The sequence below is a fragment of the Prorops nasuta genome, unplaced genomic scaffold, assembly GCF_024137725.1.
Source record: "Prorops nasuta isolate Cenicafe-Biocafe unplaced genomic scaffold, Cenicafe_Pnas_1.2 PNAS00011, whole genome shotgun sequence".
Classification (NCBI taxonomy): domain Eukaryota; kingdom Metazoa; phylum Arthropoda; class Insecta; order Hymenoptera; family Bethylidae; genus Prorops; species Prorops nasuta.
In genome coordinates this window covers 730,573-755,620 of record NW_027116808.1, presented here as the reverse complement: position 1 = coordinate 755,620, position 25,048 = coordinate 730,573, and the positions used below count along the sequence as shown (strand labels likewise).

The window sequence follows — 25,048 nt, the reverse complement described above, 5'->3', positions numbered from 1 at the left end:
TAATTCTGTATTCAAATAGATGTTCTTTCTTTAAATGCTAAAGTAAACTATAGATTATGATAAATAATTAACTGTCCAATACTTTCTTTCTTTCTTAAGGTAAATATCACAGTGATCATTTGAATACAAAATTACTTAGAACGCATATCCAGGTTAATATGATAAACAACACTTGTATTTGATTGTTAGATCACAAAAGATATTCTTTGGTGATTTGTTACTGATAATTATTAGTTATTAAAGAGAGAAGAATGTTTAATAATTTATGACGCGTATATACGTCTGTATAACTCACATAGAGAATCAATAGTTTCCAATTACATTCTACTATGCAGCTATATTTATTTTGAATAGGTAACAGGTATAAAGCATCTATTTTAATTTGAGTTCAATGACGCCAAATGCGTAGGAACGAAATTGCAATAATTTATAAATGACATTTATTCTTACAAAAAAGCTATTCACGTACATGAATGGTCATAAAAAATCACTAAAAAGATCAGTTATATCGTACCAATTTTTCTGGTACAGTCATGTATCAGTTCCATACCTATTACAAATATTTCTATTAAAATTATCTAAAAGCAGAGCTTTTGTACAGCATCGAGTCGGTTTAGAACAGTGGAAGTCTTTTTCTAATTCGATAGAAACTCGTTATTGCAGGGCTTCAACAAGTTCTAGTTGACCGCTGTTCTGTTTTGCCTCGTACAACAAAGAGAAACGAATGTCTAATTTAAAATGTTTCTCTATTCGTAAATTTACAATGTGTTATGGTATAAATGCTTGGGATAAAAAGGATGAAAGTTTTAAGTGCATCATATTAAACACAATTTTTTTTGCTGAAGATTATAGAAAGCAAAGTTAACAATGCACTTTATATAATCATATGATCAACATATGTAGCATAAAAAGTACACATTATAAATTGTATAATTTGTTGACCATTGTTTCGTCATACTATTTACAATCGTTCTCTTCACGGCAAGGTATCTGATTTTAAAGCATATCACCATTAATGGACTACACTCTCGTAAAATCTAAAAACTGTACATATTTATAATACAAAATGTACACATCCTGTTCATAAGATTCATTAATATAGGAATGAATAATATCAGAACAAATGTGCCACGAATAATGGAGTTTAAAGAAATCTACGAACCAAGTTATAAATTAACTCTCTATATATGTAATATTAACAGATTTCTTATTTACAGTAAAAAAAGATTCAAGCGCTTATACTCCTCTTAGATTTTTCTAATATAAATTAAATCATTTAACTGGAAAGATTTAAAAGTCTAGAACCTAAACAAAAATAAATATTGCCGAGGGTATCGGGAGTGGTGATTACAAATTGTGAAATTATATATTATATATAATTTAAATAAGCAAATTGTCCCTGGTAAAGATAATTACTTACATATATTTTTATGAAGAGTTCGAGTACTTGCCGCCTATCGCAAGACTTAAATCAAATCAAACTATCGCAATGATGAAATATATCCTATTCTTAAAGAAATTGGCGGCGAAGGATTAAGAACTAATAGAGCATCTCTATCGAAACATAGACAAATTTAGCTTATAATCATATGTATCACAGTGTCAATACAACTCAATCTTTTCATTCGCGAACAATAATCCCTCTATGTTCTGTTATAAACCATTAATATTGCAAAATCCAATCGTATTGTCATCAAATAAATTCATATCTTAATACGTGTGAAAATTTTGCAATTAGGAAAGTTTTATAGAGGAAGCGAACGGTTAACACTTTTCAGAGGCCGTGAAACAGTAATTTTTGATTAATACTTTCTAACAGGCCATTTGTACTATTGTAATAAAAACAATAAACTTTTTACTATACTGATCATATCCACATCAAATATAAGCACATCATTTGCAAAACTTTGATTGCTATTAATTTGCTTCCCCTTTTTGAACTTTTATTCCTAAATTATAGTTAAAATTGCTGTTAATACGTTCTCGAGATAAATCAATCGTGAACAATAGCTGGTAGCTAAGAGTAGATTGAAATAGTAATAAATAAATGAAGTCACGTACAATAAAAACACAGTAATATGCTATGCGGTTACTGTATCGCGTTATCATGTAGTTTTGAATAAAATTAGAGGATAATTTAATTATATTAATATTTCCTAGCACGCATGTTCATCACGTCATGTTCACACCTAATGCCCGCCTGAAATGCTCGTATACTACGTAACTAATAGAGACTGCTGGTGCCACCTTAAAAAACATTTTTATATTGGTTTAGTTAAACAGAAATTATATTCAAGAATACAAGAGATCCATAATTGCACGTACCTTTAAAAAATTAGGTGTCAAGCCTCTATAAAGGCCAAAGAAACCTTCTTTATGTAGAATATCTTTGAACACGCCCAACATTGTGTTAGGATCCTTTTCAGGGCATACTTGAGCTTGTAATCTTGTTCTGACTAGAGCTAACGGGTAAGAACAAACTTGACCAGCAGTACTAGAAGCTGTTCCACACAGTAATAGTAACCAAAATGCTGGTTGCTCATTCTTGTCATGTGTTCTTAAATAGCTATTTTTTAGTGTCTGAAAGTAGAATCACTAGCGTAAATTCTCTCTGCGATAAGCTTTATAAATTAAACATAGTCGAATCTTCAACTTACTTCATACACAGCCAAATCAATTCCAGCATATGGAAGTATTCCGATTAAATTAGGAATATAGCCTCTGTAGAAAGATTTCAATCCATTTTGATTGTAAATCTTTTTCGCGGCATCCACTATACCGGAAAATTCTCCAGTTTTTCTTAACGCCAGCCTTGTTTTCAGTACCTAAAACAAAATAAGTTATTCAGTTAAGTTTCATCACTGAAGTAAATCTGATCTACCAAGCATCAAAATTTGCTAAATTTAAATTTATAAAAAATGATTTCCTTTTTACACATCCAAAAATTCCAACTCTAAACTATCTTTGGACAAAAAGGCTTCTCTAAATATTAACTATATTTCCTTAAAAGTATCTCATAAATTTAGAGGTTTACTTAAAGATCCATTAAATTCTAAGCAATATCTAGGATCTTTTGGAAATGTTCGAAAATTGGAATGAATAAACTTTGCACAACTTGGCGTCTCGTACATTCTTAACAATCTTTCGTTATAATTAATCATAAATTTATTACCTCGAGCGGATAAATCGTTGACTGACTGATACCACCAGCTAAAGATCCTGCCGCAAATCTTTCAAAAAGACCAAGCTCCCTTGTATCAGTTCCTTTTATTGCTCTTTTTACTTGTTCGTACGCCATGAACTTAAGAGCAGTTTCAGGTCCAATTTTAAGTACATTAATACCATTTCCTCTCCATAAGCTAACTATTCCTCCCTCTCTTATCATGTATTTAAAACAACTCATTATATTACAATGTCTTGTTCCATGGACCTATAATCAGGTAAGTTCAATGAATAAATCAATCGAATAAATACTTGTCTGCTTTTGCTTTAATTTTACTGATTAAAAAATACCTGGAGGTAAACTTTTATTCGATCCAAGGGTGCCGTGCACGTACGGGAAACTGCCCCAGCCATTCCACCAGCCAAAAGATGTCTCCACCACATTCCCGATACCATTTCGCTATTGGTAAAATCATCCGGAACTCCAATATCTTCACCAATGTCCATATACTGTAAATGAAAAAAAACATAAAAATCATTTTAAAGTCTTAAATTCTTTTTTACTTAAATCAACAATGAAACACGAACCAGAAGGCATGGTCCAACAACGATTTCGCTCATTGTGTATATACAATCTTAATAAATATTTAAAATTCACAAAAGACAGTACCGATTAAAAGTGTAAACACTGAGTTACAAAATTTTTAAAAGTCTTAACCAAATGCATGTCACAATTATTTTTACACGTGACAACCAATTGTTTTTAATCGACCCCAGTATAGTTAGCATACTTCAGACTATTCAAATTTTCTTAACGAGTCTAAAACACTGCAAAAGTTAACAACTGTGTTTTGATATTTCTCGAACGCATTATTTGTCTAATTGACCATTTAATTAAATCGTAGAAAGGGCTGGTATAATCGTGATCATTGGCATGGATTGAAGGAGAAAAGCATTTAGGTTTCGAGTGTTATCTGAAATCCGGCGAAAACTGGTTAGTCGCGGCGCAGAACTGAGCAGACTCTTGTTCAATGTCCATTCAGAACCAACCACGTGCTTCCAGATTATTCCTGAGGCAACATGGTCATAACGATACTTCGTAGTGCAGATAGGATCGATCGATTCGAGTAATTCCAAACTATAAATTGCAGAATAAAACGATTCTCTTCCATTGGAAATAAAGAAAGAGAGCAATACCATTATCACTGTTATAACGTTTTGTGACCACCTCGATTGATTGGAAGCCATGAACCGACGCAAAGCTACCGGCTTCCTATCAATTAATCAATGCTACACCGCGAACCCTCGTCCTCCGATATCGAAAATGAGAACTGTCTGCACCTCTCCATCACTGATTAATTTCAATGCAAACACAAGCGTGACTCTTCGCGCAAACTTTGTCTCTCGTTCATTCTCAAATCGTGAACCCATCATGTGCTTTTATTTTTATTCTTCTCCTGCAAATTGATACGGTAGCTAAAATTAATCAGGTATTAGTCAACGTTTTCTCAATAGAGGGGGGATTGGTAAAAACGAGAGGAAAATCTCTGAGTAAAAACGGAAGGTGAAAGGAAAATTCTAGGACAAGGCAAGAAGGCGTGGGTACTTAACTTTATGTAAAACTCGACAAAAATATCGCTCTCCAAATTATCCAGGCTGTCCATTATTTTTTATTATTCTTTTTTCCCCGTTTATTTAAATAGAATCCAATCGACGGTGGTGCAGGGTCCTTGAGGATACTTCAGCGATCGTGTCGAATAATTTTCGCACCCGGGAGCTTCCTCGGCAAGATAAAAAGGACGACTGAGATGCGGACAAACTCCGAGTTCATGCTGGGACACCGGCCAAAGCAAATTGCTTGGACGAAAGCCCAATGTCGAATTTAAACCTCGATTCGGATCTTCCTGCATCGACTAGTCGGCTTTTCCAATCAGCCACCTTGCACCGAGCAACTACCCAACGACATAGTGTAATTATACATTGAATCAAATACCGAATAGAATGTTACCCGACCCAATTGTCCTAATAATAATATTCATCGATTTGCAGCCCCACAAATTTTCCACGCGCGATAATTTAATTAATTTAACGAAACATAATCTTCTTAATTAAACATAATTGAATCGATCTTTCGGAACGGTTTGCGTTACACGTGTTTGGTAAAATTATCTTCTGGCAGGAATTTTCAGACTCGCCAGACACTGCAACTCATCAAAATTCAAACGACCAACTGGCAGGATTCCCTCTGACGAGCTTACTTGCGTTATTCTTGAGTAATGAAATACGTTAATTTCATTCTTTCGAGAAAATTATTGGAAAACTGGCAAATCCTTTATCGGCGAAAGAATTAATTTTTTACTGAATATTATTTACACGCTATAAAAATTACAAGTGAACTTCTGGCGATAGAAAAATTTCTAATAACACAATTGATTGAACAGAGCCAAGAATCACTGGCGGAAGGATTTCTATGAGTTCCAGTCGACTCATATTTCAAGTGAAAAGTGTCAGATAACAATTGCACAGTGAATTTTCCATGTACACACTCCTTGGCCTTCTATTGTGTTAGATAAGTAAACACTGAAATTCAATAATAATGTTTTAATCAATCGCGTATACTCGTGACGATTTATATCCGTTTTTCCCAGAAATTTTCGTGCGCGAGAAAGTTTTCTGAATATTCGAGTGTCTTCGAAGGAAAATAAAGCGGAAAGCCTTGGATCAGCTGGATCCAACGTCACGATGAATCATCAGTCTGCTTCTTTAATGTGTTTAGTATCCATGCGATTATTAGCGAGCAGTTTGAATCGGTGTTGGCCAGTTATCGTTTAATACAGTTTGGGTAAATGACTGTCGAAAAATATTTAGTAGAAACCAGATTAAATCTCTACATATCGAACACGTCGTATCTCGTTCACATTTTCGAGTCGATCCAACCATGAATCAAGAGTAAAATCAGCTCGTATTTCATTCTCCAATAAATCCAGATTTGATCAGATTTCCAAGGAAGACTTTATCGGCAAGAAAAATTGCCAACAGCTGCATTATCTCGTGTCTCGGATAATTTACAATTATTTACTCGACATACGAGCGCAGCATCGGCAAAACTCACATTAGTGACGTAATGAAAATTTCGCATGGAGTAATTACCGAGTCACTGAATAACTTGGGAAACCACTGAATTTTCTTTTTCCCAGTAGACTTGGCTCTAAGTTGAATTTTTCTCTTTTTTTTTATTTTCTCAAAAAGGAATCGTTTCGAGATTTCTGCTCGAAGGCGCGGTCCAGGTATCGCCGAAGGAGGAGATTCGGGTGAAAGTTTTTAGAAGAATGTGGTTTTGCTAAAAAAGTTTCACGTGCTAGCGCGTGATTGAACAAGTCGCGAGATTTCTTCGTAGCGCAGGTCTCGCGACCTTGACAAAAATGTTCATTTCTTACTCGTAGATCGGAGTGATTTTACAGGAAAAAATCGAGTGATTTTTAAACGCGGTATAACCTTGATTAAAACGATTCGAGTAAGAATTATTTCGACCTTGAAAAAAGAATTGCTTTCCACTCGTGGACTCGAGGAATTTTATTGAAAGAATTCGAGCAAATTTGACACGCGGCATAATCGAAAACAAAATAATTCGAGCAAGAATCATTTCGGTCTTGAAAAAGAAATTTAAATTGCCCGACTCGTAGATCCGATGGATTTTATTGAAAAAAGTCGAGTGAATTTGATACGCGGCATAATCGGATACGGAACCATTTGAGAAAGAATTACGAGTGCAGAAAGGGGGACAGGTGGTTGCACGGCTTGCACGAGTGACGTCAGCTGGCCTTGGTAAGCAGAAAATCGAGTGGAATAATTTTTCCAATTGGTGTGAAACTTTGTCGGATGGTTTTTCCTCTATTCGCATTAATCGCACTGGCAGTTCTGGTCCGACGAACAAAAAGGTGAATGAGCGCAGCGCGATTAACCGAGACTCAAGGCTGGAGGGGACAAGACAGAAGCCAGACAGTTTATCAAGTGCATTACCGATATACCGAGAAATTTAAACAATCGTGCTTGCTTGGTTAAACCTTTTCGCACATCCATCACGCTTATCGCAGTTTTTCTGCAAATTTTTTACATCCGCATTACTTCCAGTCAAGATTTCACTCCACCACGATCCAGTTTACTCCCTCCTCTTAATCATCCTAACAATTTTGTTGCTTTGCGCACAGTGTCTCTCCGATATTTTAAAGCTGTTTTCATTTGGCTAAGCATAACTACTCCCTCCTCTTAATTACACTAACAATTTTGTTGCTTTACAGTGCCTGTTGAATATCAAAACTTTTTTTGTTCCTTAAGGCATATTTACTCCTGCTCTTAATCATGCTAGCAATTTTGTTGCTTTACGGTGTCTCTTGAATATTTTAAAACTGTTTTACCTTTGGAAGGCACGATTACTCCCTTTTCTTAATCATACTAAACAAATTTTGTTGCTTTATAATATCTCTCGATTATCGATACTGCTTTTTTTGTCTGCAAAGCTATTACTCCTGCTTCTAAGTATACTAACAGAATTTTGTTGATTTATAGTTTCTCGAATATTAATCTTTTTCCCATTAAGAATAATTACCGCTGCTCTTATAACTACGCAAAGAATTTTATTACTTTACAATAGTTTATAACATTTCTCGAGTAACACAATTGGTTTTTTTTACAAGACACAAAAATAATTCTCAATTTTCGAAACAATTCTAACGCTCGGATTCGGCAGCTTTTGCCAAGAATTCGCAGCTGTCTAGAATTTTATTTCGAGTTCTAGCGACTCGAACATTATCTTAAAGATGAAACAGCAGAGAGAGGCTTTTTTCGAAAAAGAAAAGCGAGACGCGTCATGAGATATAATTATGTTGATAGAATATCTGCGCAATTTGTGCTACGGTACTAAGCAAAGTCTGAATGAGCCGGATGCATCCGGCACTTTTGAAGCAACAACAGCTGCTCGGCTTTATTTTATCTTTTCGAGTGGGGAAAAGTGTAAAAGTCACGAGGTAAAAGTGACGGTCACCATTCGCACAGTCACCTGACTAGAAATTCTTTCCACATGTAACTGTACCGGTCTCTCTCTTTCTCTCCTTAACCCCCCCCCCCCCCCTCCCTACCATTTCGAAATCGAATAACCTCAAAAAAAGTCCAAAAAAGAATTAATTTACTCCCCAGTTTAGTGTCTGGCCTCGTACACGCGATAAACTTTCTTCAGAGGAAATATGATTCTGCAATATCTAGACTGATCGGAGACAGATTAACCGATAAGCAAAACTTTATTGTTGCGAAATAATGCAATTGGCAAATATTTAATAGGTCCATATAATTTTATCGTAGCCTCTACGCACGTCTAGAAACTTCCTGCATCATTTAGGAGCGTGCAGTGACGTAGGACAATAAAACGAATAAAACAGTCGAGTTGAGTCACACGAGTCCCTCCATATTGACACTTTTTCTTCCAATTGATCAGAGGGGAGTTGCATAAACGTCAAAGCACGATAAACATTCCTTACGAAATCCTCGAAACTCTTTCAAAAACTTGCCACTTTCACTATCGCACAGTCCATATACAATCGTCCAATTACTGCACATATCACCCGGCTTCCAGGTCATGTAGCATAGGTTAGGTCATACTTTCGCTGGATAAATATCGATTTCTGACTAAGAGTTCAGCTCCTCGATAGAAAAAGGTGTAAAAAGTTCACGATATAACGTCCCTTTGTATCATGTATTTTCAAAACAAGAGTTTTTATTTGTAAATCTAGTGCTCTCTGTAACGTAAAGTAAGGTTAGGTGCCACTCAGCCGCTTTTAGAGGCAATAATCAGGTTGGATTTTGATAAGAAAGACACAATGAAATTTGTTGAATAAGAGAAAATGAATTTAGGTCGTGATATTAAGGTGAAAGTAGGTGGGGGATTTTCACTTACCCTTTGTAGGAGCTCATGGTAGCCTCTGAGGAACTCCTCGCAAACTTGACAATTACCAACACTTTCCTGCTCCAGCATGTTGAACCTTGGACAGGGGCTAGTTTGTAGAAGCGTAGAGATCGAGGTACGCGAGGTTGCCCGTGGCAGCGAGTGTCGAGCCGTTTTCAAAGGTTGAACAATTGAAAGCCTGCTCAACTTAGGTTAGGTTGGACCACCGACACGCGAACCTCTCCTCAATTTCAACACTCCGAGTCGATCTCGAGACTGAATCACTGCACCGTCTGAACCAACGTTAACCGCTCAAAGTATCAGAAACCTCGAGTCTCCGGGGAATCCCCACTCAGCGCGTCCAACCTCCCTCCTTTCCACGACCAATCACCATTTTTATTCAAACCACTCACTCTCGATTCTTTGCACTCTCCCCGGCTGCTATCCAACTTTTTCAGATCATTCATTTCTGTCGCCATAACTTATATCGGATCACTATCAAAAACTAAATAAACCTACAGTAAATTCAATCACGTTATTCTTGGAAACCTCAAACTTCCTTTACTAGTGAATGGTACTATACTTATGCTCGAGCCTTTTCCCCAGAAGAATTCCTCGAAATAACTGTTTCTATTATTCGCACTCGGATTATGGTGTTTGGATGATTTACCGAGAATTTTGAAGAAGCTTTCAATGGAAATCGAGATTTACAGTTTCATTAGTTGTTTGAGAAGAAGCGTAGCGACGATCCAACAGAGCAAGCTCGGCTGATGAAACGTAATGAGAAATTTCACCACTGTGCGTAACAGCCATTTTGAATCGTCGAATTAAATAATTTCTTCAACAGCTTCGCAGCATTATTTAACAGACAGGCCCCCTGTAACTCGTGTAAATGATAGGGATTGAAATCGTAAACTGAAACATCCAGGAAAGTTGATGCGTCGATCGATTATGGATCATAGATTATCAGCTGAGAAATGTTACAACGTTATCCAATTAATTTTATCATGGACATGTAGAAAAATGTGAAGAACCATGAACTTAATTAAACTGTAGAAAATATGCATCGCGCATCGTGAACGACGGTCACGGGTGATTAATTTTTGTAATTGATACACGTCTGAACTGATAAGCCAACTTGCGCGCGTGTGTGTCCCTGACTTCGTACTGGGTAATATTTGTGCATTTTATTATTTCATCGTTTCAAGTTCATTTTCCTTTTATCGATATATCACAGTTACCTAGTAATGTGCTAATTAAGTAAGTCGATTATTCTAATGAAGAAAAATTAGTTAAAGGAAAAAATAGCAGAGAAAATCTGTAACAAATACTAATTGAAAGAGAATGGAAATTATTTACAATTATGGATCAACAGGTCCATGTGATAAGAAATGTTCTGTGAATGTCAATATGTTTGCGAAGATGAGACACAATTGTTAGTGATGCAAGTTTTACACCGGATATCTTCGTCACTAACGCTTTACGTCATTGGAGCCCGTAGTGAACACGTGTGGAAACACGCTCCTATTTTTATTTTTGTCTGCGTCGTCTCTTTTGACAATGAGGAAAATACTCCACTTTCCACCATGAACGTATTACGTCAGTAATTATCAAATGATAAGCGTATCAAGTCTCCATCCTTGATAAAATATACTTCATGTATAAAAATCCTCGGTAAGCATCGACACCACTTATTCAAAATAATTATTCACCAATGTATATCAATAAATCAGTAAAGCAGATAGGGTAATCGTCCTTAAAAATTATTCACAGTTGAAAAATTCAAAGTCCAAAATTGAATTATTGCAAGGTTTGAAATCAAAGGTTTGAGGAATAGAAAAGACAATTTTTGGTGGATCAAGGTGGATTTTGAATGTTCAGGTGGGGGAATAGCGGGGTGGGGATGAAGACTGGAAGCGCAAGCGCCGTTAATCCTCGCGTTTGGAGGGGGAGGACAATCTATTGGAAATGGAAACAGCTGGGAGAGACCCCCCCCTCCCCCTCACAAGGTCATTTTCAATACCGGTCGACGTCACATCGCAGCCGAGCCTTCTACGCCAGCCAATGGTAGCGTGAATTACGTTCACCAATACTTTCCATGTGCACGCATACTTTTACATCCCTCGCTGCCTCTCTACTGTAAGCTTATCCTTGCTCGACGAACTCCGAGCTACGCATAACGTCAGCCTACATTTTTTATTTCTTTCGTAATTCTTTCCAACTCACCGTGGAGTGGCGCCAATATTGAATGAGCTCGTGGATGCTCGTACCAGGGGCGTAAAATAAAAAATCACGCCACTCGTTAAAACTGATATTCAGACTGCCATCTTTATCCATCCTGTAAGGTAACGATCTCTTATTGCAGAAGTTTCATCATCAAAAAGCAATGATCCTACGCTGGATTGTTAATTATATTATTAATCACCTCTTCAGTAACTTCATGGCTTCCTTTCTCTCCATGTCTATCCCAAGTTCCTTGAAGGCTCTTATCAATTCGTCCAAATCTATCTTACCTAAAAAGGAAAAGCAATAGTTCATACAGAAAGCCAAAAAAATTTTTGGTTCAAAGGGATGTTAATCATGGTTTATTTTAACTTTCGTTCCAGTTTATCGAATCTTACTAAGCACAACAAAATACCAATTGTCTCTCTTCGAGATGTCATCTCTCTGACGATTAAGAATCTGCAAATAATTTATGTTCTCGGTAATAAAGATGCAGCAAGAGCTATTATATGCTCTACTACTCTACTTTTCTTATCCCTCGTGCGTTTATTTCGTCGATTTTTACGTAACTGGAAATTTCCTAGTTTAAACTAATGATAGTTTGACTTTTATCTATTTTGAATAAAAAGAGTAGTTATTTTGTTTATATAATTTTCAAACTTCAATGCTCTTTTCTACTGCAGTATAATTTCTTTTTTATTATAGTTTAACCATACCTATGTTTCCATTAACCAGAACTGTTTATAAATACATGCCAGAATTGATTCTTAGTCCGTATATTTACCATCTCTGTTTTTGTCCACTTCGGAGAATTGTAGTCGCAGATTTTTCTCGTGCTCTCGTACATAATGGACAAATTCCGCCAAGCTGATGTCGCCACTTTGCGTCTTGTCCGATCTCGCCAAGAATTTCTGCAGAGGAATCGAGAGCTTTTGAATAATCATAAACAAAAAGAAGAAACATAAACGAAAGGATCGTGAATCGTTTAAACAATAAGTAATTGGCGGGTGTCAAACGCGAAGCCATAAAGTTAAAACAGAGCGGACAGTTGATAGTGTTCCCTGAACTACTAACCCACTTTCTTCGTGGAAAATCATTCATAATTTTTACATAGCGCTCGTTTTGCGTTTGTTTTACGTTTATCACACAGCAGATATTTCATGAAAAATAATAACATGGAACAGTTAGCCGATGAGGGGAACGGGCAAATGTCAATAAGTTGCATAAATGCTAGACAAAAAATTAGACTGATTAGTTCACATCAATAATAACAATAATATATAACAAATAGAAAGCTTTTGATTGGAATTTATATTCTCACTTCGATCATTACTATTGAACTTGGCTACTTTTCATAAAATAACAATGAAGGCAGTGTAGCAAAGAGTATTGTTGATTTTTTAATATAAAAATGGAATTCGGGAAGTTGTATAAATTGATAAACAGTTGAACGAAGCTGTTTGCAACAATAACAAATTAAAAAACAAGTTTTTACTTGTTACTTGCTCGATTATTGCTACTTCTAAGAAATATTATTGAATCTTGATTTTAAGTGGAGGGAGATATCCAGAAAGGACAATGGCTGTAGGACTAGTAAGGTTAAAATTGTTCGAATAACGGAGAAAGAGAGTAGACTGGAGGAGGGAGTAAAAGAGAGAGAGGAAAAAAGAAATTCTTACCTCGGCATACCGTTTGTGTACACCAGCATCATGAAGAGCCTTCGATAAATCGTGAATGTCAATTCTTCCATTACCGTCTTGATCTAATTTCTGAAAAATTTTCGACAACCTGTCCTCTTCGTGGGCTGGTAGTTCGTGCAAGTAATGCGAATTAATAGCTCTTTTCTCCGGCATTTTCAGTTCGTCTTACAAAGGCCGAGAACACCTCTGCAAAAGTTCAGCATTCACTCGCAATAGCTCATACGTACAAGTTTTGCCTTTGTCTCAATCGCCCTTGGGATTATTTTGACACACACGTCCCGAAACCTGATCCTTTCCCGACAACCTACTTCGATAGAGAAACGATAACGGTACACTTATCCTTAGAGTTGCAACGTCGCTCTCACACAACTCATGAAAAAAAAAACAGGTTAAAGGAACTCTTCTCTTACGATATTCTTGTCACTTTATGCAGCTCTGCATAAAACACGTGGTTGTACGGGTATCTGTGTGTTCCTAGAACGAACAGATTCAGAGAGAGAGATAGAAAAAGTATGGATAATCCTTCTTAAATTCTTAAATGTAATAATGCGTTTTGAGAATCCGCACTGCGGCGACCGGCGCCGATGGATAAACGCAAAATCTTCATGCAAAAGAGACTATTTGAAGGCTAAATCTCTCCAATAATACTTTACAGCAGTAAATTGTGTGACCGACTCCCATCTGTGTCACTCGTAAATTCCGCAGTTTCCATCGAAATGCGATCAACACAATTTCATCTTCATACGTAGAAATAATCCCTCTTTATCCTGTTTGTTGGGACTGCTATCCCAACGATTCCTCTAGCTTGTTCACGCGCAAGCAACTAATTCCAGAATTCCAGTTTTCCAGTTGCGTCAATCGAACGGAACGTCCATTTTTAAACACCCCACCCCCATCTGTCGGCCCTTTCCTCCAGCTATTGGCTAAAAATGATCGATAAGAAAGGAAGCTTTCCTTCCCACCGCTCATGAACTTGAGAATGGCGCAAAATTCAAATATCGGATAAGGAAGAAGAAACAAAACATTTGATATCGAGTAGATAAATATATTACACTTTTATCACTTACAGTACAATTTTAAAATACATCAAAATTTCTCACGGGCATATGCACAAAAGATACAAAATAGTTTTGACGCTGTAGCTTTCAAATAATTTCTGTGGTATCATAACAAGCTTCCAATTTGATTCTTATATGATAACATCAATTCTCTCTTTCTCTCTCCCTCTCTGTGCTCTTTGTGCATGAAACAACACAAAAACTATTGTAGTGGTGTTCGATATCGCTTATCTCGAAGCTATAAACCATTTTTATGGAAATACTCAATGCTAATGTAGCACTTTCATAAATTTTGCAATAAGTCTTAAGTAACAAATAATCTGTTTTATTTTGTAAACATAATGGACAATGTCTACAGTGCTCTATATTGTTATCAGGGAATTAGGATTTAACTGTGAGAGAAAAATGAGTTTTGTCATTCTTTCGGTAACAGATACTTTTGTTTCAATTGTCCATTATGCTAATGCCCTTTTGAACAAAAAAAAAGACAATGAAATCTGAATAAATTCATACAAAAACTTATCTGTACTGCTAAGTGCGAAGTGTGCTGACTATATGCATATATATATATATACCGATATGTATATAATTATTATTGTTCTGTATGTTCAAACAAAGAACTTTAATATAGATTGTATGTGGTTTCATACCATTAACATAGGTACGCGTGTATCACCATACACATAGTGACATGTTTAACATGCAATTAATTTGAAGCTTGCACAAACATTATTGTTGCGCTTATTACTTCCCATTGTACACAGCCCTCATCACTTCTATTACTCTACAAACATTTCTCCATTATGAATAAAAACAAAGGAAAACGAGGGCGAATTTCTCCATCTAAACTCCCTTATCTTCCACCTTGCAAGAATTGGCAGAAGAGTGGGATAAACAAAAAAAAAGTAGTCTTCCTTCTTTTAAACCCTGAAAAATCGAAAAGAGAGAAGGTCGGTGCGTAATTATTGCTCATGAGCACTGCGCATCGATCTCTTCCCTTCACGACACTTAAGGAGCTAAAGAGTAGAAAATAAATGTAACCTAATTTGCTTCTAATTATACGTAAAAATTTGACGTTTACTGCGCATAGCGAGAAAATATAGACTTCAACCGAAATGCCCTCTAAACCTTTATAAAACAAATATAATTAAAATAAGGGTAGAAATTACAGTGTACAATTTAATGTACATGTATCTGAAAAAATAATCGAGTATTTACCGAGTATATATATATTATATATACGTGTAAAAATATGTATACAGGGTAATTGAGTGACAAAATACAGAAATTTACAAGAATTTGACTTGCAATCAATTATTGTTATACATAGTTTCGTTTAGTGCGAAGGAAATATGTGTACTATTATCACCTTTAACATAAATTGACGTATGTAAGAAACATTTCAATAAAAAAATTGTTCGATCAAGCAGAACGGAAACAAAAGCAACGACTTAAATTTATAATTAATTGACTGCAAATTAAACTCCCATTATTTCAACATTTCTTTCAATAAAAATAATTTCTCGTCTGAATCCTGTAACAAAATAAATAATAAATGTAACGCATTTTTTAAGCACATAAATAAAACAGAATCTTAATTGCAGTTATAACATTATTCTCAACAGGAAACAAATGCCTAAATTTTAGTATGTAATACAACTACAATATCAAGAGGCAATTTATGCAAAGTTCTTACATGAAATTCAGCAATATCACACATGATACAAAATTAATATAAACATTATCGAATAAATACGTCTTATTTTGCAATAAAACAATTCGGTAAATTTCTTAATAAAAAAAAAGATCTATAAATTAATGTAATCTTGCTTGTTCCGAATACTTTATGAAACAAACTGTTCTACTGTCAGTAAGAAACGAAATTGCACCATTATTTTTACCACAAGTGTATATTTTTACTAGAATTTCTCTGGATAAATTGTCCGTAAATCTGCTGATTTTCTTAAACTGCATAAGGAAATATTTAATACATCCAGCTCACCGATTATAAAGATTTGAAAAGATATAATTCTTCATAATAATTCTATTATGTAAAAGTCTATGTTTCTTCCATTAAAACTGGAATTATTAATATTTATACTACATATATTATTTCATAAAAATAGAAAAAACCCAAAGGTTATTACAATGCACATGACTATGCCTGTAACCCGATTAACATATAGTATAGTTTTATGAAACCTTTACTAGTTAATAATTTTTTGCTCAGTAGCAAATCCTTCTCTCCTTACTCCGGGGTTTATAACTCAATATATTGTTTAATTGTCAAAATCTAATGGCCTAAGCTGACTATTTGATCATTACCTAAAATCTTTAATTAAAAGCTTCTGGTACTTCAAGTACATCTTTCATCTGAGTCTAATTTCCAAAGTTTACAGAAATTCTTGAAAAAAGCCAATGTGACTGTTTAATTAATTACACGTAGGTCCGTTAAATCGAACTGCTATTTTTCCTCTTCCTTACAAATGCGGAAAATTATCGACCTTTTTAAAGCCATCGTTAATGATTATTTTCTTCAGATTTGAAACAGTCTTGCGTTATCAAATTAGGAATTATCAAAGAAATGCAAACGTTCTCAGGCACAAGAGGAACGCGTGTTTAGTCTTGTTGTATTTCAATACTTCACGAAAGATTTGATAATTTTACCAGTTGTTTTATTATCTTAAATGCATTTCGCTTTTTTTATCCAAATTATAGCTCATTATAAACTACGTTATCATTGTAATGACAGTGGCACTCCATATTTAAATGGATCTTGACAAGCATAAAGTACTTCATACTCAAAGAGAAACATTACACTCACTATAAAATGTTTCTTCTTTAAGTTGGTCAATGTAAGAACAAGAATTTGTTTTCCTTTGTAAATATAGCGTAAAGAGGAAAAACATCGAAAAATTGCAATAATTACAGTAAAATTATTAATGGAAATAAAATAGTTTTTAAATGATAATTTATAAACATTCGTTATAGCTTATGTATACTATATACTGAGGATTGACTGATGTGTAATTTAATCTCTCTATAAACAAAATTGTTTAAGCAGGTATAATAATTAAAATAAGAAAAAGTATCACACGCGCGCGTGAAGAATGATTCATAAATCTGCTTCACATACTGAAGAATTATCTTTTTTATAAATGTTTACTATATAACAGCAATATTAAATATAATAGAAACTCAGTTCTGCTAAAATATGTGAATTCTATTAAATTTTCTCTACATTTAACCAAAGCAAATTATAATTATGATCTACTTAAACCTCCGTTTATTTTTTCAAGTGTAACAGCAATTTTTCATTTATTAAAATACTCTGCTTTTTTGAAGAGGTCATTTTTAGAATTAATAAAATTTTTTTGCACAAGGAAACGTGAATTATCCACAAAGTACCGTTTGCATCTATAAAATTACTTTGTGATATTACATATTTACAGATTCTTTTCGCTTACATTATTAAAATTTCCAAAAATCAAAAGTCAATTGTGATTGCTGTGTAAGCATAATGGAGAAAATATCATTTTTTACACATTAGATTCCCATGAAAAATACAGATGAATGTAGCAGAATTAATTCTTTCGGTAAAATCTCGCCAGTTTTTGATTTTAATCATTGTTTTAGCATCTCTCTTCATGGAATAGTACAAATTCTACTTACTTTCAGAGTGTAGTAAACGTAACTACTACAAAGGTTGACTCACAAATGATTACTTGAAATGTTGGAGCATGTGAAACGTCTTGCCGCATTTAGTAGAACCTTGGCTGACCTTGCATTTTATTTCTTTGATGTATCTTCTTCACTCGACCAATGTTTTTCTTGCTCTTGAAGCTCATATTCCCATCGCAATTCTAATTCCCGCATGTCATTTGCAATGCCAGCTTCGTACGAATCTTCCTATAAAATAAGAGCACAAATAAAAAATTATTGAGGGACATACAATTATGCTGATACAAAAGCTGAATCAAGAGAAAGCTACGTAACTTACTCCTTCGGGTTTAAAATCTTGGTTGAAATTAGGATTGGAAAGTAAATTATTTGATGTTTGAACCCAAGGAATCGAACTGTAGGGGCTCCAATTTCTAACATCTTTCTCTTTCTCTCTAATTCCAGCTTCTATCACTTGCAATTCTTGAGCTAATCGTTCTCCAGCTGAAAAAGCTGCACCTTGCGTAGCAAGCTTCAAATCATTGATTTTCTTCTCCAAGTGCTTCAATTGTTGTTTCACTCTCTGTGACTCCAAGATCAGTCTGGAAAGTTATTGATTGTTTATGAAAAGAATGAGGTGACTTAATTATATATATTCTTTCTATAATAAAAGGTAAATTTACTCTTTTGGCATTTGGCATTCTTGCCGAGCATACAGTGCTTGATTTGTTTGGTCAGAAGTGTTTCGTCCAAATGTAATATGCTGCTCTCCAAATCCATTATTTCCAACAGGTTGAATTTCTCCATTTATGTCAATAGTGGCATAAGCTGCAACAATTAAAAATTAACTTCATTTCATTTGAAATCGATTAATAACATTCGTTTTGTTAAATACTCACGTTGATTGCCATAATACCAGGATGTAAGTGAGTTTGGGGTTGGTATAGGTCTTAATGTTGATACTGCAGGTGGTCCTGATTCATTATATAGCGTAGTTGATTGTGTATTATTTGGAGACCTGTATAATATTGAAATTACGTTAGTAAATTGAATATTTTAAAAATAAACACGATATTGTACAATCGTCATACCTTAATAAAGTTTTTGATACTTTAGATATTGGACCGAATTTGCTGGTGGCTACAGTATCGAATGGCACAAATTCATCATCAAATAAAATAGAATCTGTACATCTGACATTATTACTGCAATTTATATTTGGAGATGGCGCTATAGAATTAACTGGAGCATTTGCCCAAATCGACAAATTAGATGATACGGGATGACCTCCCTGGACTTCGAAATTCTGAAAAAAAAAAAAAATTTATTTTTAGAAACCGAAAAGAATAAATTTTTGTGTTGCACAAATTTAATACCATCTTTGTTAATGGTGTTTGCTTATTCATAATAGTTTCAAGTTGATTCAGTATCTCCATTCTGCGTTGTAATAACATTGCTAAAGTCTTGGCTACAGTTCTTTGCTGTAAAAATTATTAATAAGTAACTAACTTTTATATTTTAGACAATTTAATAATTATACCTTTTTACTGCTTGGTATTCCATTTTGAATATTTTGTGAAATTTGTAATGTATCCCACATATTTAGATTGGGATTGTTATAATTAATAGGTGCTGTTGGCATGATATAATGAGGACAGTGCAAGTCTACATTTTTTGCTGGAATCATGTGCGACAAGTTTTGTGGTGGTGGTAGCATATAGTTTGTCAAAGAACCAACAAAATTATTTTCATTGTTCACTAGAGGATGTGGTATTGTATGTATTTTGTTTGCTCCATTAAAATCTGTTAACAATATAAATTTGTTAAAATTGATCGGATATTTAGTTCTTATTAAATATAAGAAAGAACTTACTCTCTCTGTGCGCATTTTCGTTCGACTTTATCGAGTGATACTGTAAATCGTCATTTTGTTTAAATCCCTTGGCATTCACACGGACAGCTGATTTTTCAGTTTTAACGTCCGAGTTATTTGTCAGCGGTAAACTTGATCTACCGCTTAATTTTCTGTTTTCCGATTTATACCTATAAATTTATAATCATTTTATTTGGAAAATAAGATATTATGTCGGAAATAGATTTAAAAAAAACTCACTTGTCCAACTCCATATCACTGTGGGCAAATGTACAATTGGTCGCACGAGGGCAGGATCCCCTAAGGGCCAGATTGCGGCACATGCTCACTTTATATTTTGCTTGACCAGAGCCAACATTATGTGCTCCATCCTGAGATTTTCTATTTCCATGTTGTTGGATAAACTCAACCAGCGCAGTTACAACCTTCTTTACAGCTTCTAAAGCTGCTCGGCAATCCGTTAACGTTGGTGGCTCCGTTTCAGGACTAGGATCTATCGCAGCTAGAAGCTCCAATTGAGGCCGTAAGCTACTGAGCTGTCCAGGATCTGGAGTACGTTGTAAAGCTATTACCAATTCCTGTACACTTTGCGCAAACGATTGTGGTGTTTGAAGCTTATCCGAAATACTCTGCATATGCGACTTATGACCGGTATCGCCGTAAAGCAAGGCAGACCATTGATCTGGGGCAATTCTCAATCCGGCTTCAGTTGCTATTTGTACGATCTGCGCATCGTGCTCCCTCCTTAAAGCCTCGTAGGTCCGAAATTCTTCCTTCAATTGCATTAAAGAAGAATCTCCTTCCCGTTTTGAAACTTTAAAGCAACTTGCTCTGTATAAAAGCTGTACTACATGACCAATACTAGTTTTAGAAGCTTGAGGGAAATGTGGCTCTAAGCGTTGAACAACAAACATCACCAGCACTTTTCTTGATAAAGCAGAACCATCCTCCAGAGCCAGAAGTACAAGTTTCAAAACTTCTTCCTGCATAGCTATTAGACAGAATAATATAATTAATATTTCATAAAAAACTAATATGTTAATTAAGTTTTTTGAAGAAAATAATACCTGGGCCAAGGAATTGGCAGCCTCGAGCTCTTACAGCTGCCCACAAATTTGCACTAAGCTGCTGTGGATTTTGGTGTTGAAGAATTAACTCTGTAACAGAGCGTTCTCCTAAGCTTCTAGCTGCTCTTACTGCTCTAGCTCTTCCTTCTGGCTCTAAAAGCTGACATCCTAGTAATGTTACTAATTTACGTTGCATTGGTCGTGAAATAAGTCCCATACCTAGATTAAATAAATAGTGTTAGGTCAATTTGAAGACTTTGCAAGATTCACTTTGAAATATAATTTTACCAGATGTGACATTGGGATTTGTCTGACATGGTTTGAGATAAAGAGCAAGGTTATCGATACAACGCTTTGCCAATAAATAATCAACATGTTCCTCTTTTGGTATAAGCTTCTGGTATTGCAGTAGAAGTGCTTGTGTTGTAAAATTAGGTGGATTATAATCTCCTACCAATTGTAACAGAGCTTCATTTAATGGTAGTTTTTCAATTTCTATATTTATAGCACTCTATAAGAGATAATATATTGAAACTTAATACTGACCATTTTACAGTTACATGAAATAAAATATTTTTAGTAATATACCTGGTCAAAGGGACACTGCTTGCGGTGTAGATTTGCTAAACAAGTTCGACATATAGTATGTCCACATCCTAAAGAAATAGGACCACGGGGGGCCACGTCAAAATCGTGACAACAAACTGGACAAGATAAAAATTCAGTCCACTGTGGTGCCTGTATTGGCATTCTGAAATGTATAACCAAATTACTACAAATATTACAATTATCACTTCACCCTATTACAAAATTATATTTTGCTTAAAAACATGATTCTTTAGGCACATGAGCAGAAGGGGACTTAAAATGATTATAGTACTTTCTGGAAAATCCTAAAGAATTTAAATACTATTAAATTAGTTGGAATTTTAAACTACTTTTTTTGTTCTCTTTATCTTATCTATCTTTCTCCCTTTCTCAAATTTATTTCCGAACGATATTTTTAATGAAAAATCGACAAGTTGAAGGATTTCTTAGAACGTAGAAAAGTTACTCGCTTCTTGCAACAGAGAACTGAAGACATGACGAATCTGAATTAAAATTCTTCTGACGTCTGTTCTGGTTTCAATGTAAAGATTTCCTTCGATTTCAATACGCCCGATTAAGTTTCTCGGAGGAATTTAAACAGGAGGACACACTCACCTTGTTATTGCTTTCAAAAAACATTACATTAAATAATCAGTTTACATCGCACGTATCTCCACCGTCAAAGCAAGAAAGCTCGAAATTACTGAAGAGACTGGAAAAGGCCAAATCAGCATGCTCTTCCTTCCGTAGAAGTAGACACCTTCTTTTTCCTCTTTCCTGTCTTTTTTCTCTATCACGTCGTTCGTTCGTTCACTAGAGAATGTTAGAGAACCATCCGTAAAGCAATTTTCGGTACAACAATCTAGAAAAATGATTCGTCACTTTACTTACTTTTACAGGTGGCGCTTCTTTTTAAGTCTATTCTGTTTTTCGATGTATTGCATCATTCAGCAGAGAAAACTGTTGAGGAAGCAATGCATGCTATTGGCTGTTACTCTTAAATCCTATAGTTTAAATCAATGGTAATAAAATTTTAAAAAGAATTTCTTAAGATTGCTCAACTGTTGTCTGATTTATCTGTGCTGAATGCTTCCAGTGATGAGATGAGAACAAGGGAGGAGTTGCTTCGATGGGTTTTTCTCGATGTTCGATATTTCATAAAATCCGCCTTGATGGCTGATGCATACAGTAATCGCCATCAGGTATGACTTTTCCTAATTTTTCGATGCATTTAGGAACCGTTTACGTGTGAGGCGCGCGGCTAATCTAACGAGACATAAGATTAGTAAATATGTAGAAAGTATTAAACATAACCTTTACTATAAGTAAGATTATAAATATTATAATGCATCTTGACACAGGAAAATTGATAGGTATTAAACTACCTAGTTTATTATAATAAAATATTAATATTTACAATATAATCACAATAATGAGTTACTGATGTTATTATAAAAGATGTTGCAGATGATAGTAGTGACGAAGACGATGATGATAGTACCGATAATAGCTATGATAGTGACGATAGTTTAAGCAATAGCAGTAATGTGTCAAATGAAGACGCCGGTGAAACTTCTACAGAAGCTACCAAAGGTGCAATTTGTTTTACTTTTCTAATTCCACAAGTGTACAGGACTTTTTCTAAACAACGGAGTACAGGAGATTTCGTAATATTTGATTATAGTACCTTTGCCTATAACATAATTATGATTTTATGTTTAATTTAAGAAATAAACATTGTGAGCGATATTATTTGAGAAAAAATAGTATTTATAATGAATACTGGAGGCAGCTAAAGCTAAATAACTATAAAATCTTAATTGTCTATATTTTTATTGTATATGATAAGCTATAGAAAGTGTCTGTTTCATAGTCAAATAATGCAACCCTATGTTCTGCTATTCTTAAAATCTGATATTAGGGTCTCTTTTACCAACTTTCAAAATGTTCAATTTGCTATACAAGATTGTTAGTTTGCTGTATATTAGCATATGAGTTTCTGAAATAATTTGGCAATCCTTTGTGTCAAAATGAGCATTTTTAGGAGTTGCTGAAAAAACACCCTGTACTTAAAAAATTAATATATTTATCTTTGCCTTTGTTTAATATTTTAAATTTAGGCACAAATGCAGAACAACTGTTAGATCTTGAAGAAGAAGAGGATGAATTAGTAAAATCGATTAAAAGGTCTAAGGAACTTCATAGAAACCATCCTCCAACAATTACTGTAGAAGATTTTGTTGTAGACATATGTTTTCATCCAGAAGAGGATTTAATAACTTTAGCTAATATCGTTGGAGATGTTCTACTGTATGATTCAAACATGTATTTTGTAAATTTAATGATAATTCATAATAATCTTAGAATTAATCAATCTTAGGTACAAATATAACAATGACGAAACTACTTTGGTATCTACTCTAGAACTTCATCTTAAAGCTTGCCGTTGTATAAAATTTAGCAATGATGGAAAAACACTCTTTTCCACTGCAAAAGATTTATCTATTATGCTTACAGATTTAGAGACTGAAAAATTGAAAAGAGTGTATGAAGAAGCACATGAGTAAGTTTTTTAAGCTTTATTATAAAACTGAGAAAATAGGTAATTAAATTTATACAACTTCTTTAGACAGCCAGTTTATTCAATGACAATCATTGGAGAAAATACTTTTGCCACAGGAGATGATGATGGTGTAGTAAAATGTAATGTCAATTAAATAACATATAGTTCTTGTATTAACTTATGTTTTTTTAGTGTGGGATTTAAGACAACAGGGAAGTCAACCAATTTTTTCAATAAAAAAAATGGAAGATTATGTCAGTGATATGATAACAAATAATGAAGGAAAATATCTGGTATGCTCTAGTGGGGATGGATCACTTACCTCATTTAATTTACCAGCAAAGAAAGTGCACATTCAGGTATTAGATCAAAATGTTTGAAGCATAATTAATAAAAATAATCATATTATTAAGGAAGACTTTTTGCAACTATACTTAATTTTAAAAAATATGATCAGCATAACACAAACCATGCCAGTCTTAAAATGGTTAAAAGTGATCACACACTTCATGTTACATTGACTATATTGTTTAAAATTAAGGATGGTCATGAAAACTGATTTTAAATTTACTTGTAACATTTTTATAGTCGATAGAGTATGATGAAGAGTTAACCTGCCTTGGTTTATTTAAATCCGAAAGAAAACTTTTGACAGCTAGTAGTAAAGGTGCAATGTATGTATTTAATTGGGAAGAATTTGGTCTTCACTCTGATAAATTATCAAGTTTTACAAAGAAAACAATAAGTTGTATGGTACCTATTACAGACAATATTGTTATTACTGGAGATGAAGATGGAATACTTAGGTAAGAATGATTAACAACACTCAGTTTAAAAAAAATATAGATATATATATATATATATATATATAATATCTCAAAATTGTTTAATTGCAGAGCAATGAGTATATTCCCAAATAGACAGCTTGGTGTGGTAGGTCAACATGATTATTCAGTAGAAGCATTGGATGTCAGTAACAACGGTATTTTTATCGCTTCATCTTCTCACGATAATGATGTAAAATTTTGGAATGTACAATATTTTGAAGATATAAACTTAAATCAGCCTATCAAAGGTGGAAAGCAAAAACAGCTTAAACACAATCTTCCGAGCAGTAAAGTAGACAATGCTACAGACTTTTTTTCTGACTTATAGTTTAAACATTTAATATCTTATTTTAATAAAAATAAAATAAAACTAATAAGTATTTTTGGTTTGT

At 34.3% G+C, this 25,048-nt stretch overlaps 3 protein-coding genes across 7 annotated transcripts; 1 reads left to right on the top strand and 2 right to left on the bottom strand.

Annotated features, from left to right (window-relative positions):
- Positions 1-423: 423 nt before the first annotated feature.
- On the bottom strand, positions 424-13,856 carry SCaMC (Short Calcium-binding Mitochondrial Carrier). Of its 4 annotated transcripts, none has more exons than XM_066734162.1 (10): positions 13,000-13,856; positions 12,105-12,231; positions 11,719-11,779; positions 11,523-11,610; positions 11,324-11,435; positions 3,514-3,672; positions 3,173-3,430; positions 2,658-2,825; positions 2,326-2,580; positions 424-2,247 (listed from the first exon to the last, which is right to left on the bottom strand). In XM_066734162.1, exons 1-10 carry the CDS (start codon positions 13,068-13,070, stop codon positions 2,173-2,175), a joined length of 1,374 nt encoding a protein of 457 aa, XP_066590259.1. In that variant the 5' UTR covers positions 13,071-13,856; the 3' UTR covers positions 424-2,172. The 4 variants fall into 4 exon arrangements, with proteins under 4 accessions (XP_066590259.1, XP_066590258.1, XP_066590257.1 ...); XM_066734161.1 differs by lacking the exon at positions 11,719-11,779 and having other exon boundaries at positions 13,000-13,327; positions 13,431-13,854; XM_066734160.1 differs by lacking the exon at positions 11,719-11,779 and having other exon boundaries at positions 13,000-13,854.
- A 202-nt stretch (positions 13,857-14,058) lies between these two features.
- roq (roquin) lies at positions 14,059-22,103 on the bottom strand. 2 transcript variants are annotated; one of them, XM_066733934.1, is made up of 13 exons: positions 21,882-22,103; positions 21,267-21,429; positions 20,967-21,189; positions 20,679-20,897; positions 19,852-20,602; positions 19,612-19,781; positions 19,279-19,541; positions 19,115-19,219; positions 18,830-19,044; positions 18,638-18,756; positions 18,422-18,566; positions 18,079-18,340; positions 14,059-17,987 (listed from the first exon to the last, which is right to left on the bottom strand). In XM_066733934.1, exons 2-13 carry the CDS (start codon positions 21,426-21,428, stop codon positions 17,868-17,870), a joined length of 2,754 nt encoding a protein of 917 aa, XP_066590031.1. In that variant the 5' UTR covers position 21,429; positions 21,882-22,103; the 3' UTR covers positions 14,059-17,867. The 2 variants fall into 2 exon arrangements, with proteins under 2 accessions (XP_066590031.1, XP_066590032.1); XM_066733935.1 differs by having other exon boundaries at positions 19,612-19,763.
- Positions 22,104-22,487: 384 nt separating this feature from the next.
- LOC136777675 (WD repeat-containing protein 55 homolog) lies at positions 22,488-25,038 on the top strand. Its single transcript, XM_066734147.1, has 8 exons — positions 22,488-22,639; positions 22,725-22,859; positions 23,387-23,576; positions 23,647-23,829; positions 23,896-23,969; positions 24,022-24,188; positions 24,418-24,635; positions 24,726-25,038. Exons 1-8 carry the CDS (start codon positions 22,612-22,614, stop codon positions 24,982-24,984), a joined length of 1,254 nt encoding a protein of 417 aa, XP_066590244.1. The 5' UTR covers positions 22,488-22,611; the 3' UTR covers positions 24,985-25,038.
- Positions 25,039-25,048: the final 10 nt, after the last annotated feature.

Coding starts and splice junctions, on each gene's coding strand:
- SCaMC (XM_066734160.1), bottom strand. CDS start 13,173: ATGCCGGAGAAAAGAGCTATTAATTCGCATTACTTGCACGAACTACCA. Junction 2,826..3,172: donor CAACGATTTATCCGCTCGAG/GTAATAAATTTA, acceptor ATTTTGTTTTAG/GTACTGAAAACAAGGCTGGC. Junction 2,581..2,657: donor TTGATTTGGCTGTGTATGAA/GTAAGTTGAAGA, acceptor TTCTACTTTCAG/ACACTAAAAAATAGCTATTT.
- roq (XM_066733934.1), bottom strand. CDS start 21,428: ATGCCAATACAGGCACCACAGTGGACTGAATTTTTATCTTGTCCAGTT. Junction 18,757..18,829: donor GTATCAAAAACTTTATTAAG/GTATGACGATTG, acceptor AATATTATACAG/GTCTCCAAATAATACACAAT. Junction 18,567..18,637: donor CTGGTATTATGGCAATCAAC/GTGAGTATTTAA, acceptor TAATTGTTGCAG/CTTATGCCACTATTGACATA.
- LOC136777675 (XM_066734147.1), top strand. CDS start 22,612: ATGCATCTTGACACAGGAAAATTGATAG. Junction 24,189..24,417: donor CAAAGAAAGTGCACATTCAG/GTATTAGATCAA, acceptor ACATTTTTATAG/TCGATAGAGTATGATGAAGA. Junction 24,636..24,725: donor GATGAAGATGGAATACTTAG/GTAAGAATGATT, acceptor GTTTAATTGCAG/AGCAATGAGTATATTCCCAA.